The 16,519-nt window shown below is 44.5% G+C and overlaps 1 protein-coding gene across 1 annotated transcript in view; it reads right to left on the minus strand.

The window, feature by feature from the left end:
- The window catches only part of grm8a (glutamate receptor, metabotropic 8a), a 307,806-nt gene that overhangs the window by 77,101 nt on the left and 214,186 nt on the right, over nucleotides 1-16,519 (minus strand). Inside the window, exon 6 of the mRNA XM_085386123.1 lies at nucleotides 13,447-13,584. Coding sequence (XP_085242249.1) covers nucleotides 13,447-13,584 — 138 coding nt within the window. The remainder of the gene's footprint in view (nucleotides 1-13,446; nucleotides 13,585-16,519) is intronic.

A 16,519-nucleotide genomic window follows, 5' to 3' on the forward strand; every position in this document is an offset into this window, starting at 1 on the left:
TCCCCATCGACCTCGTTAGGATATGGTCTATTTGTAGTGAGTGAACATGTGTTTGTACGCAAGGGTAAATGTGTGCATGCTGGGCTAAGTCAGGATCTCATTAACTTCTGGAATGGTACTGTGCTTCTCCCACAGACAGACACATGCACACATCGCTAGTGTTGGATGAAGGCTCTGTGTCTTTAAAAGCATGACTTTTGTACCAAGTAAGAAAAGCATTCATGCATTCAGAAAACAAGGGCATCAAACTAGCCAAGGAGCCTTTAGAAGATAAATTCCTCATCAACAATACTCTATAAAGTATTAATTATTTATGTTAAACTGAGGAAGTATAAAGCTGTGTGTGTGTGGTGTGTGCAAGCATTTGATAATCCTCTGTGTTTGCCTATTAAGTAGGAAGGAAGTTAGAGCATAACCTTCATTAGGCAGCTGTAAAAAAAAGCTACAGCATTATGGTAATTTTGCTAATCAGGAAAACGGGCGAGAGATGAAACTGTTATTCTTTTGTTTTTTTCCCCTCACAGAGTACTATACATGCATCTTTTTAAGCTTTTCAGGCTTCTTCTCACCTGGGTAAGAGTTTTGGGCTCTCTTCACTGTGCCCCAGCAAATTCTTATAGATGTGACCTCTAGTTGTTTAAGATACTGAGTCATAAACTTCCAATGTATCAATATTTCTTATAATCAAGGTCTTTTCCAGGTGTAATGTGAGGCAGAGGGAACTCCAGGAAATCACAATATTTTATAAATTCAGATCAGTTCTCCATTTATTGCACATTTATATAATTAAAAATTGGTTCTAATAATATACCTGGTGTGTATTCATTGAATTGTGCTTTGCTTCATAGGGTTTTAACTACCTGCATTTGCACAGCGGGCTTTGCCCTCATTTAATAGAGATAAAACATCTCTGAATGAGTTTTCCTGGACCCATTAAAAACAGCATGCATGCAACTATAACTTCACGTAAAATAATAATAAGCTAATATAAGGAATGAAAGTAGAAACTACACAGCTGCATAAAATATATATTATGTATTGCTTTGCAAATAAATACTACATAGACTAAGATATTACTTTTATTTGCCATGTTTACAGTGTAAACAATGCAGTAGATTAATTTTCTGGCCATACAAATTAGGATGAGAACAAGAGGCTGCAAGACGGTGAGAGTGTGCAGAGGAAAGGCAGGCTCAATTCAGAAAAAAAATAACATAATTTAAAACTGTTATTGATTTGCAAAGGGAGAAAATAATGTCAGACTGGACTCCTACAGGCAAAAATAATATTGTTATTTCCATCTCCGATAATTTATACTCGGAAGTATGGCTCTATTCTGGGACCTCCTCACTCTTCCACATGCTGAACCTGAAAGCCAGAGGCAGGGAGACCAGCAGCAGGAACCTGTATGGGGCAGACTTCAGTGACACATGCATGACATTGATTGGGTCAGAAACAGCATGAACAGCAGCTGGAGTCAAGATGGATTGCAAAATGGTTTGTAGATATGCAGAATCTGTAAGCAAGCTTGCCAATTAGACAGGTAGAAGGCTACTGCGCTTGACCTGAACTTATGCTAGGCTAAGGAATTCAAAAACCCACACTGAGACAGCATTACTGATTTTCACCTTTTCAACGTTGACAAAAAAAATAACACTTTAAACTTGGATTTTATAGAAGAGAAAGAAATGACAGATGCAAGAAATGGAAAGACGAAAAGACAGACAAGGCGAGATAAAGAAGTTTGATGGCTGACAAAGTAGAGAACGATAACAAACCGGTATCATTCCCTTGAGAGTGACACAAGTCAAAATCCACTCAGACAGAAAGGCAAAGAAATCAGAAGTATAGAAATCAACAGGATAACAAATGTCCAACTGTCCACAGTGCACTTTAATTCTTCTGAGTGTACCTGAGGCTTACAGCTCTAGTCAACATCCACTGCTATGAACAAAGTCTGATGGCGGCTGTGGACAGAGATGCTAGTGGTTGTGCTACCATATCTTGTTTTATTAAACATTGTTTATGTTTTTGCCTATTTTAATGTACGTTTCTCCATATGAAAGCAGAGAAATGATCTAGAATGTATGAAAACTTTAGAGATTCATGTGGAAATTAAGAGATTCACCTCCAAGAGCATTACTGTATGTATGAAGGGAGAAGTGGGTAGACTCGCTCTATAGATCTGCATTTTGTCATGCATTTTATCTCAGTGTGTCTATTTCAGCCTTCTTCACTATGGTGCCACATTACTCCAAATCCTGCTCAGATCCAGTCTACCTGGCAAGTCAGTTTGAAACAACAACCAAATGCTAAACGCCAAATGGATTTTCTGGGTCATTGACACTGCCTGGTCCTGCTGTGTTTGGTCTAGCTTTAGCAGCTGTGACAAAATGGCATCTTTAGAAAGACGTGCGATGAGTGTGCCTACTTGGGTTAGAAACAGAAAAAGAACACGCATGTTTTAAAGTAACACACATATAGTAAGAAATGTTGCATTTTCCTTCTTGATGATCTACAAGCAGTATGCATGGGAGTTTCTGGCCATGTAAGCGTGTAGTCTTATTTGTGATCTGGTGTCTGCCTAAATCAGTTTGCCCTGAAGCATTAGTTTTACCTAAATGTATGCCTTCAACAGAGCACACTTTTATTCCAGCATCCGAGTTGTCGGCTGATGTCCTCATGAGCCATGTCTCAAAAAGAGGCTTTTTACACTCAGCAGCCTGAGTGCCTTGGATTTCCCCTTTTTTGTATACTTACTATTCTCTTCATGAAAGATGAAATGATGAAAGCTGAAAGTTGTGGTAATGCACTCTAAATAAATCATTAAAATGCATTTATTGGACTGAAGAACCGATGTCTGGCTGGTCGTAGTAGCTTTAGCAGCAAATCACTGGATATCATGTAGCTACTATGATGCTACGTATGTTGTTTTAAATTATACAGTAGGCTGGGGATATTTCTATGAAAAATGCATCATCTTCATGTAATTCATTTTGTACTGACAATAATAAAGGAAACAATATCTCCCAGGTTAAATTAAGAGAGTAGAGAAAGGAAGTAAAGAGAAAATGACGCAAGAGTGATTAGGTGATGGGGCTTCATTTTCTTTATTTGTCAACGGCCTCTTTCTGACAAAAGCCATTTTTCTTTTATGCAGCATAATACAGCAAACAAATGCTGCTTGGGTTATAATGTAACTGAACTACTCAAGCTGTTCCATTGCACAGTACTTCACTGCTAAACCTCAGAGGAATATGCTGTAATTTTTGCACACTCATTTGGAGCAATTAAATGTGCAGCAAAAAGACTAAATACAAAGACGAAATGAGTGCTTTTATAAAATATAATACAAATACTTAAAAAAGGATTTATTAGAACCATGCATATAACTTTAAAATATGGCAGACTTATTTGGTTTTCTTTGATTACACCAATATATAGAGCAAGTCATGGATAATAAATATTGCTTGATAAATGGACGTGAATATTGAGTGTATTATATAATATTATATTACAGTATATTTCTATTTAACCACGCAGCTTGAAAGAAAGGTAGATTAGAAATGTAGGAGTTAAGTTAGAGGTCAAATGCAACATGATATTCGGATGCAAACTATAATGTGATATTTGTAAACCATGTATACCAGTATCATTTCCAGAATGTTTCCAAGTGCAGTAGAATTTTAAGCACAGTTTTAAAGATAAAAGTCATTTTATGAAAATTTCACCTTATTTGACCTTGACAGAGAAGTCATAAGTGCAAAATCACGTGATATTTAGAATCACCATATATCATTCCCTATATGCATAAAAAAGTGCAGTAAGAAACATGGTTCTATATAGCTCTATCTATCATTATTATCATTTGGACCTCCAGGTCGAGCTACTGACCCTGAAGGAGAGGTCAGAGGTCAAATGTGACATGATGTTTGAAATCTTTATATGGTACTTTCTATATGTTGACAATAAACACCACACTTGGAAGAATCATAGTTTCTAAATTACAAGGATTTTTGTCAATTTTTAACTGACAATCCAGTAAACTGACCTTGAAGACCTTGGAGAATGTAAACTAAGTTTGGATGGATTGTTAACACGAGCCCATGCTAAACCCCTACAAAGTTTTACCAGAATTCAAAAAAAAGAAAACGAAAACTTTGAGCTGTCATGTTCGCAGACACACACACACAACCAAAAACATAACCTCCGTGGCAGAGGTAACTATTTTGGAGTCCATCATGGATTTTCAACCTCCTCTGATAATACATATGTGATGATGACTATTCTCACTCTCAAATGAGCACCATCAAACACTCCAGGTCATCACCTCATCCAATCTTTTAAGATTAATAGGTTAAACCTCAAGTTCTTCAGACTCAAAACTGTTTAATTCCCGTATCTTTTTCAAGTCTTACAATCTACAATTAATTTGCCCACACCCACTTATCATATTTCCCATGTTACTTGAATATCTTATTATGCTATCTTTGTCACTGTTTGTGTAATTTGTTTCCAGCTGCATTTTTCAGTTTCTCTAACTGTTAATTTTCTGTTGACATCATCTCACCGCTCCCCCACTCCCAGCCCAATCACGTGCAATAATCACATACATTTCCACATCCTCCCATCAGCTGTCTCACAACAGTGACCTTGAGCAGCAGGCTGCTGATTGGCTTCTGTGTTGATGATTTGGAGGTCACAAACCCCAGCACTTGGAATTAATGGACTCTGCTTCATGACTACAGGGCCCTCGACACATAGATGCCCACATACACAGATGCCACGGCTAGTAATAGACGGTCAATGGGAGTCACAGCCCTTACAAACCTAATTATGTGAGCCAATGGCAGGCATCAGCCAGGGAGTACAGACCCGATCACGGCAGCACAGAGATATACCTACAGGTCATGTCCACTGGCATTGCTAACTCTTCTAAAAAGTATAACACTTTAGCCAGTGACAGGTGTAGGCAGTGAAAAAGTGCACACACAGCACCATCTGGATCACGTGCACACGAATGTGACGACAGCACAAGACAAAAATCAGCTGTAGCGTTGGGTCGTTTGTAAAATAACAAGCTGCAGACAATTTGGACTAGGACTGAAAAATGCAGGTCAAACCACCATAAATCATATAAAAGCAATGCAAAAAAACAAAAAAATGACACCAAGAAGTGCTTATTACAGAACTAATACCCATATATACCCTATGCACAAACACACAAAACAAAACGCACCGAAGAGAGTGCACTGCCACATTTACAAGCACATACTCCAACAACTATTTAATTTCCCTTCAAGCTTCGAGTACACAAACAGTTGCTCTTGTTGAGCTATATTGCTTCTTAAATCCCAACAGCTAATTTGATCTGGGGTTTAAGGTTACTTATTACAGCCAGCAGTGCACTCCACAATATATATCAAATCAAATCAAATCAAATCAAATCAAATCACTTTTTATTGTCACATCACATGTGCAGGCACACTGGCACAGCACATGCGAGTGAAATTCTTGTGTGCGAGCCCCACAAGCAACAGAGATGTGCAAACACAACAACACAAACGAGCAAAATACAAGAATGGCCAACCTGAAACTAATAAATATATGTACAATATATAATAGTGTATGCATTTCTGGATGTGTATACTAAATATTTTCCTACGTGTGTGTGTGTATACACATTTTTACAAATTAAATAGTAAAAAAATAAAATAGAATAATAATAATAATAATAATAATAATAAAATATATAAAATATACAGAGTTGAATATGTGCAAAACAAGTGGCATTTATATACAGTGTGGAGTGCATAATGTTGAAGTTCCAGTAGTGAAGCTGAGGTGTCTATGATGTGTTCAGCAGTCTGATGGCCTGATGGAAAAAGCTGTCTCTCAGTCTGCTGGTACGGGACCGGATGCTGCAGAACCTCCTTCCTGATGGAAGCAGTCTGAACAGTTTATGGCTGGGGTGACTGGAGTCCTTGATGATCCTCCCCGCTTTCCTCAGGCACCGCTTCCTGTAGATGTCTTGGAGGGAGGGAAGCTCACCTCCAATTATCCGTTCAGAGCACCGCACTACTCGCTGGAGAGCTTTGCAGTTGTAGGCGGTGCTGTTGCCATACCAGGTGGTGATGCATCCAGTGAGGATGCTCTCAATGGCACAGTGATAGAAGGTCCTGAGGATGCGGGGGCTCATGCCGAATCTTTTCAGTCTCCTGAGAAAGAAGAGGCGCTGCTGCGCCTTCTTCACTGTTTTGTTTGTGTGTACTGACCACGTAAGATCCTCAGCCAGGTGTACGCCAAGGAACCGGAAGCTGCTCACTCTCTCCACAGCAGCGCCGTTGATGGTGATGGGGGTGTGTACTTCTCTGCACCTCCGGAAGTCCACTATCAACTCCTTTGTCTTTGCGACGTTGAGGGTGAGATGGTTGTCTTGACACCAGTGGGTCAGGGCGCTGACCTCCTCCCTGTAAGCCGTCTCATCACCGTTGGTGATAAGACCCACCACTGTAGTGTCGTCCGCAAACTTCACAATGATGTTGGAGCTGTTAGTGGCTGTGCAGTCGTAGGTGTAGAGTGAGTACAGGAGAGGGCTCAGTACACACCCCTGTGGAGCACCAGTGTTCAGTGTGATGGGGGATGAGGTGATGCTGCCCAGTCTGACCACCTGGCGTCTGTCAGACAGGAAGCTAAGGATCCAGCTGCAGAGGGAGCTGCTCAGTCCTAGATCCTGCAGTTTCCTGTCCAGCTTCGAGGGAACGATGGTATTGAATGCTGAGCTGTAATCTACAAACAGCATCCTCACATACGTGTCTCTCTTCTCCAGGTGTGACAGGGCAGTGTGTAGTGTCAGGGCTATGGCATCATCAGTGGACCTGTTGTGGCGGTATGCAAACTGTAGAGGGTCCAGTGAGTCGGGTAGTGCAGAGCAGATGAAGTCCCTGACCAGCTTCTCGAAGCATTTGCTTACGATGGGGGTCAGGGCTACAGGTCGCCAGTCGTTCAATGAGGAGATGGTGGAGGATTTGGGTACAGGGACGATGGTGGCCATTTTGAAGCAGGCTGGGACTACAGACAGAGAGAGGGAAAGGTTGAAGATGTGCGTGAACACTCCAGCCAGCTGAGCCGCGCATGACCTGAGGACGCGGCCGGGAATCCCGTCCGGACCAGTAGCTTTGCGTGCGTTCACCTTCCTGAAGCACTTCCGCACATCCTCCTCAGACACAGTGTGCGCACTGACGTCATCCGCGGTGCGCACACTGTCCGGTCTCATGGTGTTCGCTGTGTCGAATCTAGCGTAGAATACGTTTAGATCCTCACACAGAGAGGCCGTGGTCTGCGGTGTGCTGGTTTTCCCTCTAAAGTCTGTGATCGTGTTTAGTCCCTGCCACATACTCCAAGGGTTGTCCAACTGTTGTTCCACCCTGTCCCTGTACTCACGTTTGGCTGCTTTGATCGTCTTCCGGAGTTGGTAATGTGCGTGTTTGTAGTCCGATGTGTTCGCGGAGGCAAAGGCGGTGTTCCGTGCCGCCAGTGCCGCGCGAACATCTCCGTTAATCCAGGGTTTTTGATTTGGGAAGGATTTGACTGTTCTGGATGGGACGACATCTTCCACGCATTTCCTGATAAATCCACAGACTGAGTCTGTGTATTCATCAATGTCTCTGGCGGCCACGTGAAACATTTCCCAGTCCGCGTGATCAAAACAGTCCCGCAGCGCAGACTCCGATTGGTCCGTCCAACAGTGCACCGCCCTCCGGGTTGGAGCTTCCTGTTTCAGCTTCTGCCTGTAGGCGGGCAGGAGCAGGATGGAGCAGTGATCTGATTGGCCGAATGGGGCGCGGGGGAGGGCTTTGTACGCATCCCGGAAAGAGGTGTAACAGTGGTCGAGTTGCCGGTTTCCACGTGTGTTGAAAAGGATGTGTTGATGGAGTTTTGGTGAGACTTTCTTCAGGTTTCCCTTATTAAAGTCTCCGGCTGTGATAAACGCTGCCTCTGGGTGTGCGGTTTCCTCGCTGCTGATTGCGCTGTACAGTTCCCTGAGTGCACGGTCAGTGTCGGCTTGTGGGGGAATGTAAACAGCCGTAATAATCACTGCTGTAAATTCCCTCGGTAGCCAGAATGGCCGGCACTTAATCATCAGGTACTCCAGGTCCGGTGAGCAGAAGGATTTGACCGGGTGCACGTTCGCATAATCACACCAGCTGTTGTTGATCATGAAACACACACCACCGCCTCTGCTTTTCCCAGTAAGATCCTGTGACCTGTCCGCGCGGTGCACAGAGAACCCCGGCAGTTGTATTGCGGAGTCCGGTACTTTGTCCGATAGCCAGGTTTCTGTGAGGCAGATCACGCAGCAGTCCCGCATCTCTCGCTGGAATGAGATCCGTGCCCGAAGCTCGCACAGCTTGTTCTCCAGAGACTGCATATTAGCCAGTAATAAACTGGGTAACGGTGGTCTGTAAGTGCGCCGTCTCAGTCGAACCAGAACGCCAGATCTTCTCCCTCTGCGTCGGCGTTTGCGGCCTCCAGGGCCAGAGAACAAAGGCGTCTCAGGTGAGATGAATGGGGGGTCTGCAAACGGAGCGTCCGTGTTGCAAAACTTGAACTCCGGAAAGTTATAAGAAAGACCGTCTTTTATGTCCAGTAAGGTTTGTCGGTCGTACACAAGGAGACAAGTGCTGCTCGTGAAAAAATAAAGGAAAAGTAAAATTAAACACAGAAGAAAGCCGTTGCTTGGGGGAGCTCGCGACGAGGCTGCCATACTCGGCGCCATCTTGATCGATGTATATATATATATACACACTAATTAGAAGACAGTATTTGTCTCTGTTGACAGACTTTCAGAGCTACGATGTTCTAATGAAGACTTATTCAATCTAATGTGATGTGCTTAATCAGCTGGCAGATGTAATATGAAAAGCTGGGCCTGCTTTTAGGATAAACTGGTTTCCCTGAAAACTGTCAGTCTGGTGTGCCTAGTTATTGTTTTACGCTGTACCAAAATAAGTAGAATGTCACAGGCTGGGTCTCCGACCCAGCACTCTGAGTTTTCTTTGTATTTTTTGATATGTTATTAGTTTGTGTTATTTCCTATTTGCCTTTAGTTTAGGCAGTTATTGTTCCTGGGTTTTCTATGTTTTGGGGTTTTCTATTTATTTCATCACGTATTAGGTCTGTTAAGTTGTGTTGTCATTTCCTGTTTTATTCTGACAATGTCATGTGTTCTTTGTTCATTGTATTTAGCTTTCCTCTCCTGGTCCTGTCATTAGGTTTATGTCTGTCAGCTGTTTTCCCCCATGTGTCGCCACTTCCCCTGATCACCTCATGTCTGTATTTAAGCCTTTTGTTTTCTTCATGCCATTGTCAGTTCGTCTGTTTATCTCACCAGAGTTACAGTCATAGTCATAGTCATAGTCTTAGCCTGTTTATTTTCCACCTCAATCATAGTTATAGTTTTTGGTCTTAGTACCTTTAGTGTTTTGTTTCTTAGTGTTTTGCCAGCTTAGTGTTTTGTTTCTTAGTGTTTTGCCTGTTTGCTTTGGTCACTTGGTTCATTTCCTGTCGTCATCGCAATAAAGGTTCACTTTTCTGTTAATCATTACTATTCCTCGTCATCATCTGCTTTTGGGTCCTGTTTCCGCACACATCGGCGCACCCCGCCGTGACAGAACGAACTGACCAGTCATGGACCCAGCGGATTCTGCTCTCACCGAGTGTCTGGAGGAGACTGCTCGGATCCAAGCGATCCTCGACCGCTTCTTTACAGCGCCCGATTTGAAGAGCAAGCTGGTAATGATTAACGTTGCTGAAGCTATTATGGAGAGGGATCCCCGCCTTCTCCAGCTCCCGGACTCACCTGCCATAGTTGATGCCTTTACGAGGATAAAGGAGATGCTGCAGGCCCAGGGACTGTCGAGTCAGGAAATGGCTTCCAGCACCCACCAGTCACAACAACCCCACAATCAGTCATCTCCATTGCTGCCTCCGGAACCTGAGTGTGTTCGTGTCGGTTCGCTGAGATTCGCCGCAGCGTCACCACCTCTCAGCTCACCAGTTTCCACGCCCTCATCACAGTCTCGCCATACTCCTGTCACAGTTCAGCGCGAGGAAGCGCCGCACACCATAGACTTGGACGACGACGAGCGCCAGTCTATATTCTGCGCTCTCTTGGAGGAGGAGCTCCGGTGGAAGCCGTGGCTCATTCCGGAGCACGAGCACTCTTTCCGGGGAACTCGACTGGCTCTCGGGGGACCTCGGAGTTACCAGGGACTTCCACCCATCGCTCCGCCGTCTTCCACTCCTAAGAAAAAGCGGCGTGCGCGCCACCGACGCTCCGTATCACAAACGCAAGTGAGTGATTACATTTTGGCTCCTCATGTTTTCTCTCAGGAAGTTGTTGAAATTGACACTACTTTTCCGGTTAATGAGCCCGGCTATACAGAGACTGTTTGCCCTGGAAAAGCTAGCCATCAGGCTCAGCTAAGCTGCTGTGGGACTGCTATCCAGGCCGGTTTGGAGCCGGAGACGGAGGTACAGCTGGTGCAGCCAATTTCAGTGTCAGCCGGAGGGCCCGGGGAGCCCGTCCGGCCTCAGGTTTCGTCTGCTGGAGGTTCAGGAGAACCCAGCCAGCTTCATGCTTCGTCTGCTGGAGGTTCAGGAGAATCCAGCCAGCCTCATGTTTCGTCTGCTGGAGGTTCAGGAGAACCCAGCCAGCTTCATGCTTCGTCTGCTGGAGGTTCAGAAGAATCCAGCCAGCTTCAGGCTTCGTTTGCTGGAGGTTCAGGAGAATCCAGCCAGCTTCATGCTTCGTCTGCTGGAGGTTCAGGAGAATCCAGCCAGCTTCATGCTTCGTCTGCTGAAGGTTCAGGAGAACCACACCAGCCTCATGCCTCGTCAGCTGGAGGGCCCGAGGAGCCCATCCAGCCTCATGCCTCGTCAGCTGGAGGGCCCGAGGAGCCCATCCAGCCTCATGCCACGTCAGCTGGGGGTTCAGGAGAACCGCACCAGCCTCATGCCACGTCTGCTGGGGGGCCCGAGGAGCCCTTCCGGCCTCATGCCACGTCTGCTGGGGGGCCCGAGGAGCCCTTCCGGCCTCAAGCCACGTCTGCTGGGGGGCCCGAGGAGCCCTTCCAGCACCACGCCACGTCAGCTGGCGGGCCCGAGGAGCCCGTCCAGCCTCACGCCACGTCAGCTGGCGGGCCCGAGGAGCCCGTTCAGCCTCATGCTTCGTCAGCTGGAGGGCCTGAGGAGCCCGTCTGGCCACCTTCTGCTTCACCACCTGTGGCTGCAGCGCCACCTCCTGCGGCTCCCGTGCCGCCGCCTGCAGGACCACCACCTGCTGCGCTACTGCTTGCTGCTTCTACGCCTCAGCCTGAGGACGACGCCTCACCTGGTTCTGCCACACCTCAGTCTGAGAACTCATACAAACTCATTTCACCCACTATAGACTGTGTGTTGCTGCAACTTGAAAAGCAACCTGCCTCGTCAGCTGGAGGGCCCGAGGAGCCCGTCCAGCCTCATGCCTCGTCAGCTGGAGGGTCCGAGGGGACCGTTCAGCCGCCATCTGCGGCCGCCTCGTCATCGGTTGGTCCAGCTTCAGCCTGTGCCTCGCCAGGCCCAGCCTCATCAGAGCCTTCATCCTCGCCAGGCCCAGCCTCATCAGAGCCTTCAGCCTCGCCAGGCCCAGCCTCATCAGAGCCTTCAGCCTCGCCAGGCCCAGCCTCATCAGAGCCTTCAGCCTCGTCTGGTCCGGCTTCGTCAGAGTCTTCAGCCTCGTCTGGTCCGGCTTCGTCAGAGTCTTCAGCCTCGTCGGGTCCGGCCTCAGAGTCTTCAGCCTCGTCGGGTCCGGCCTCTGCTTGTGCTTCTGCTACGCTTGGTCCGGCCTCTGCCTGTGCTTCTGCTACGCCTGGTCCGGCCTCTGCCTGTGCTTCTGCTACGCCTGGTCCAGCCTCAGCCTCTGCTTCAGCGTCACCTGGGCCAGCCTCTGCTTCAGCGTCACCTGGTCCTGTGCCCTCCAAGCCTCGGCCGGTACGCCTGACACTTGGGCGCCGCCGCCGCCTTCCGCACGGCCGGCCCCCTGAACTGTTTCCACGCCGTCGCCTTCCGCACGGCCGGCCCCCTGAACTGTTTCCACGTCACCGCCGTCGAGGTCGGCCCCCTGAACCGTTTCCGTGTCGCCGCCGTTGCCGTCCGCACGGACGGCCCCCTGATCACATGAACTGTGGCTTTCTGGACCGTCACCCCCCGGGCCGGCCCCCTGATCACATGGACTATGACTTTCTGGACCGTCACCCTCCGGGTCGGCCCCCTGAGGAGTCATGAACTGTTCCCTGCGCTCCTGTGATTTTGATGGACATTTTGTTTTGTTTTTTGGCCTTGTTTCTGGCCCTCCGTCCTGGACCCCCACCGCCCGCCCTTGGTGGGTTGTTTTTGGTTTTGTTTTTCGAGGTTTTAGGGCGTCTGGAATCCGCCCTTAAGGGGGGGGCTCTGTCACAGGCTGGGTCTCCGACCCAGCACTCTGAGTTTTCTTTGTATTTTTTGATATGTTATTAGTTTGTGTTATTTCCTATTTGCCTTTAGTTTAGGCAGTTATTGTTCCTGGGTTTTCTATGTTTTGGGGTTTTCTATTTATTTCATCACGTATTAGGTCTGTTAAGTTGTGTTGTCATTTCCTGTTTTATTCTGACAATGTCATGTGTTCTTTGTTCATTGTATTTAGCTTTCCTCTCCTGGTCCTGTCATTAGGTTTATGTCTGTCAGCTGTTTTCCCCCATGTGTCGCCACTTCCCCTGATCACCTCATGTCTGTATTTAAGCCTTTTGTTTTCTTCATGCCATTGTCAGTTCGTCTGTTTATCTCACCAGAGTTACAGTCATAGTCATAGTCTTAGCCTGTTTATTTTCCACCTCAATCATAGTTATAGTTTTTGGTCTTAGTACCTTTAGTGTTTTGTTTCTTAGTGTTTTGCCAGCTTAGTGTTTTGTTTCTTAGTGTTTTGCCTGTTTGCTTTGGTCTCTTGGTTCATTTCCTGTCGTCATCGCAATAAAGGTTCACTTTTCTGTTAATCATTACTATTCCTCGTCATCATCTGCTTTTGGGTCCTGTTTCCGCACACATCTGCGCACCCCGCCGTGACATAGAATGACACTGGTTATGATGCAAGGAGGTAGCCGATGCAGGGATAAAGGAAGACCAATTATAGCTGACCTTCTGCTACACTTCTCAGAAAGTAAAACTTACAAGCTCGTATAGATCTGTAGAATTACAGCTAAACAAAATCTGTTATACCCTCAAGTGTAAAACTCCAAAGTACCTTGGAGCATTTTCATCTCTCTTTGGATCTCTAGTCAAATAACAATTTACACATTTAAGCTTTATTGACTTTTTCCCCAAATGGTTGATAGCAAGTGAAATAATGGAAGAAGTCAAATATAGTCTTACCTGTGCATTTCTTCAGGCTACCAGGCCGTTTACCATGCATTCCCAGTTTACAGTTAAAGTTTTCCTCCCAGAATTCAGCAAACCAAACATTTCTTCTGTTGTTGGACAGCGAACGGCTACGGAAATACCGGTCAAATGCTGTGTAAAAGACAGACAGGGCAAAGGTTAAAAAGTATGAAAATGAGTTATTATTTTTTTTGTTTTTCTTTTTAAAACTCTACTGAATACATCTCCCTATTTATTTTGTTTAGACGAGCTGCTTTCGACACTTTCAACCCAGATATTGTTAAATGGCGTAATAGGAGAGGGCACCGGTGCTTCAGGGGTTATTGGCTTCATTTCTACTGAGCCTGTCTGTGCTAGAAAATTAGGTGTTCAGCACAATGTAATAGATTTTGACACATAAATGCGTAGGTTATGAATAGCCCACGTATGGTATGGCTGAAAAGCTATTTTGGTTGAACCGGTCAGTATTGGAGCTCCTATCAAATACTGACGTAAAGAGAAAGAAAAGCATACATTTTAAAATAAGCTTCCACAATAGATTGGATACTTGTCCATTTTAATAACAAGATAAGAGGAACTAAAAGAGGGGAACATGTTTCTCTACTCATAGGAATGAAATACCTGTCAGCAAGTGGCAGGGTGGAATAAAGATACGGGCAAAAGAAAAGAGACGTGCAGATGAGAAAAAACTACTTTCTTCATACCATAATTAAATGTGAAAGAAGCTTCTTAAATGCATGGCATTTTATCTGCCACATGAACCTTTTAACAATTCATCAGCTCATCGGCTATCTTTCTTTGTTTCCGTGCAGGGTTAGACTTTCATTTTAGCCGTATGCTACAGTAAAACTTTTACAAACTAGGGGATTTTAGCTTTGACATGAACTCTCTGATATATATTTGAGAAATTTAGGTTTTTGGTTAATGGATTTTTTTCTTTTTTGGATGTTCCAAATATGCAAAAATTCTCTATTGTGCAAAAGCCTCAAGCCACCCCTCATTTCTTACATTTTGCTAAAATAAAAACTCAGTGCAGTAATTTATTTAAAAAAGATATGCAAAAAAACAGAAATACAGCATATAAGGCAAAAACAGAGTTTTTACATGAGCTTTAAAGTCAGTGTTTGGTATGATCGTCTTTACTCTTTAACAGAGCCCGAACTTCTTAGGCAAGCTTTCTCGTAATTTCTTCAAGTAGTCTTCAGGAATAGTTCTTCAGGTTTCCTCAAGGACATTCAAAGCTCTTCTTGTTGTTGGGTGCCTTTTGTCCTGTGCTCTGTCTCATGGTCCAACATTGCTTCAATAATGTTGAGGTCCAGGTGCTGGGGAGGCCTATCCATGATTAATGGTGCTCAATTGTGTTTTTTCTGTCCGGGCATGCTTTTGCTGTACTGCCATGTGTTTGTGTTTGGGATCATTGCATTGTCATATTGAAAATTGCTGCCAGTCAGATGCTTTCCAGATGGTATTGCATGATAGATCAAAATCTAATATATGTGTTCATAATTTCATAAATTCTGACAAGATCTCCGACACCACTTACTGAAATGCAGCCCCAAACCACAACAGAGCCTTCACCGTGTTTTATAGATGCTGTAGACATTCACTGCTGTACCTCTCTCCTCACCTCCTCCATGCACATTTGGTATATCTCATCCTTACCATTTCCCTTCCTTAAGAATGGCTTTTTGACAGCCACTCTTCCACTGAGACCATTTCTGATGAGGCTTCAGTGAACAGTGTCTGTCAGGTCTTTACTGATTTTTCCCTGTTCCTTAAGGAGATGACTTTCCTGAACTGTTCAGCCACTTTAGATAGTTTTAAGCCTGGCACATCTTCTTTCGTCTTCTTGTCTTGCAGAGTTTGCTGAAAGTAGAGTGGACTGAACATGAGTGAAAAAGCAACCCATGTCCAAAGAAAAACTCTGGAAGGCCTTTAGAACATCTGGCTCTTTGGAAGCACAATTTAAAGAAATGAAGCATGGCTCAAGACTTTACACAGTACTTTAAAAGGAGTAGGCTTTTCTCTAACCCAAGTCCTACATCTAACCATAGATGGCTTGTGACCGGGTGGGCAAGAAGAAATGACTGCAAAGAAACATTTACACTTAACTAAGAAGGCGCAACACATGCTCTGTAGTTAAGTGTAACACTGGGCACGTGAATGATTCCATGTGAGGTGTGACAGCCTGTGCCATGCCAGATTCACTGTAAAAGCTAAAAAGATCTCTCCTGATTAATTCAATGTGCTGTTGTGGAAATGGGTAATGTGTGCACCTGGGATGCTCTACTGATATTTGACTGCTGGAAATATTAGTCTTACTCTTTTTGTGCCTCAACAGTAAGATGTGCCATGTGGAATCACATGCTTCCCATTGTGATAACATTACATTCCTAAAAACAGAAATATAATCATTTGAGGTACTTTGAGGGTCTAAAAAGCACAAACTTAATTCAATGATAATAGAAAAATAGAAGTATTGCTACCAGTTGGGCAGTTGTTTGGAAGCACACAGTTCCTATTATTACATTTTAGATTATATTTTGGTACATCTCATGCACTGCTTTCTTATAGACTGTAAAACAATAAGTTCATATGACATTTTTAGTGTCCTGTGTAATAATACATAGATATAACCAAGCCAACCTTTCCTCAGTCTGAATCAGTGTTGAAACTGAACTCTGTGAACAATGATATATTCATTTAAAACTGCATTTAAGTACTGATGAATAGAGATGAAACCATGTAGACTTTAGTTCTAAAGTTCTTTAAAGGGTAATACAATTTCAGGTTAGTAAAAATAAAAATAAAAAATAAAAAAAATACTGTAGCATTTATTAAGCCTCTTCCAACCAGCTAAGTAAAGTAATATATCAATGTCTGCCCAGACTCATAATATATGGAGTAAAAATATTAATGGAATTTAATATGTGGCCACCAAAGATTAATGTCACCACTTTAGTATCTGACCAAATTGAAAGTGCTCAACATCTCTGCATCTACTCTTGAATTATGGTGTTGAACAGCAGCCAGAAAGGGTGTTTTTGCAAAACATTAGCATGTCACA

Source organism: Rhamphochromis longiceps, linkage group LG17 (assembly GCF_057381845.1).
Source record: "Rhamphochromis longiceps isolate RC_006_pf linkage group LG17, R_longiceps_female_GT1.1, whole genome shotgun sequence".
In the NCBI taxonomy this organism is placed as follows: domain Eukaryota; kingdom Metazoa; phylum Chordata; class Actinopteri; order Cichliformes; family Cichlidae; genus Rhamphochromis; species Rhamphochromis longiceps.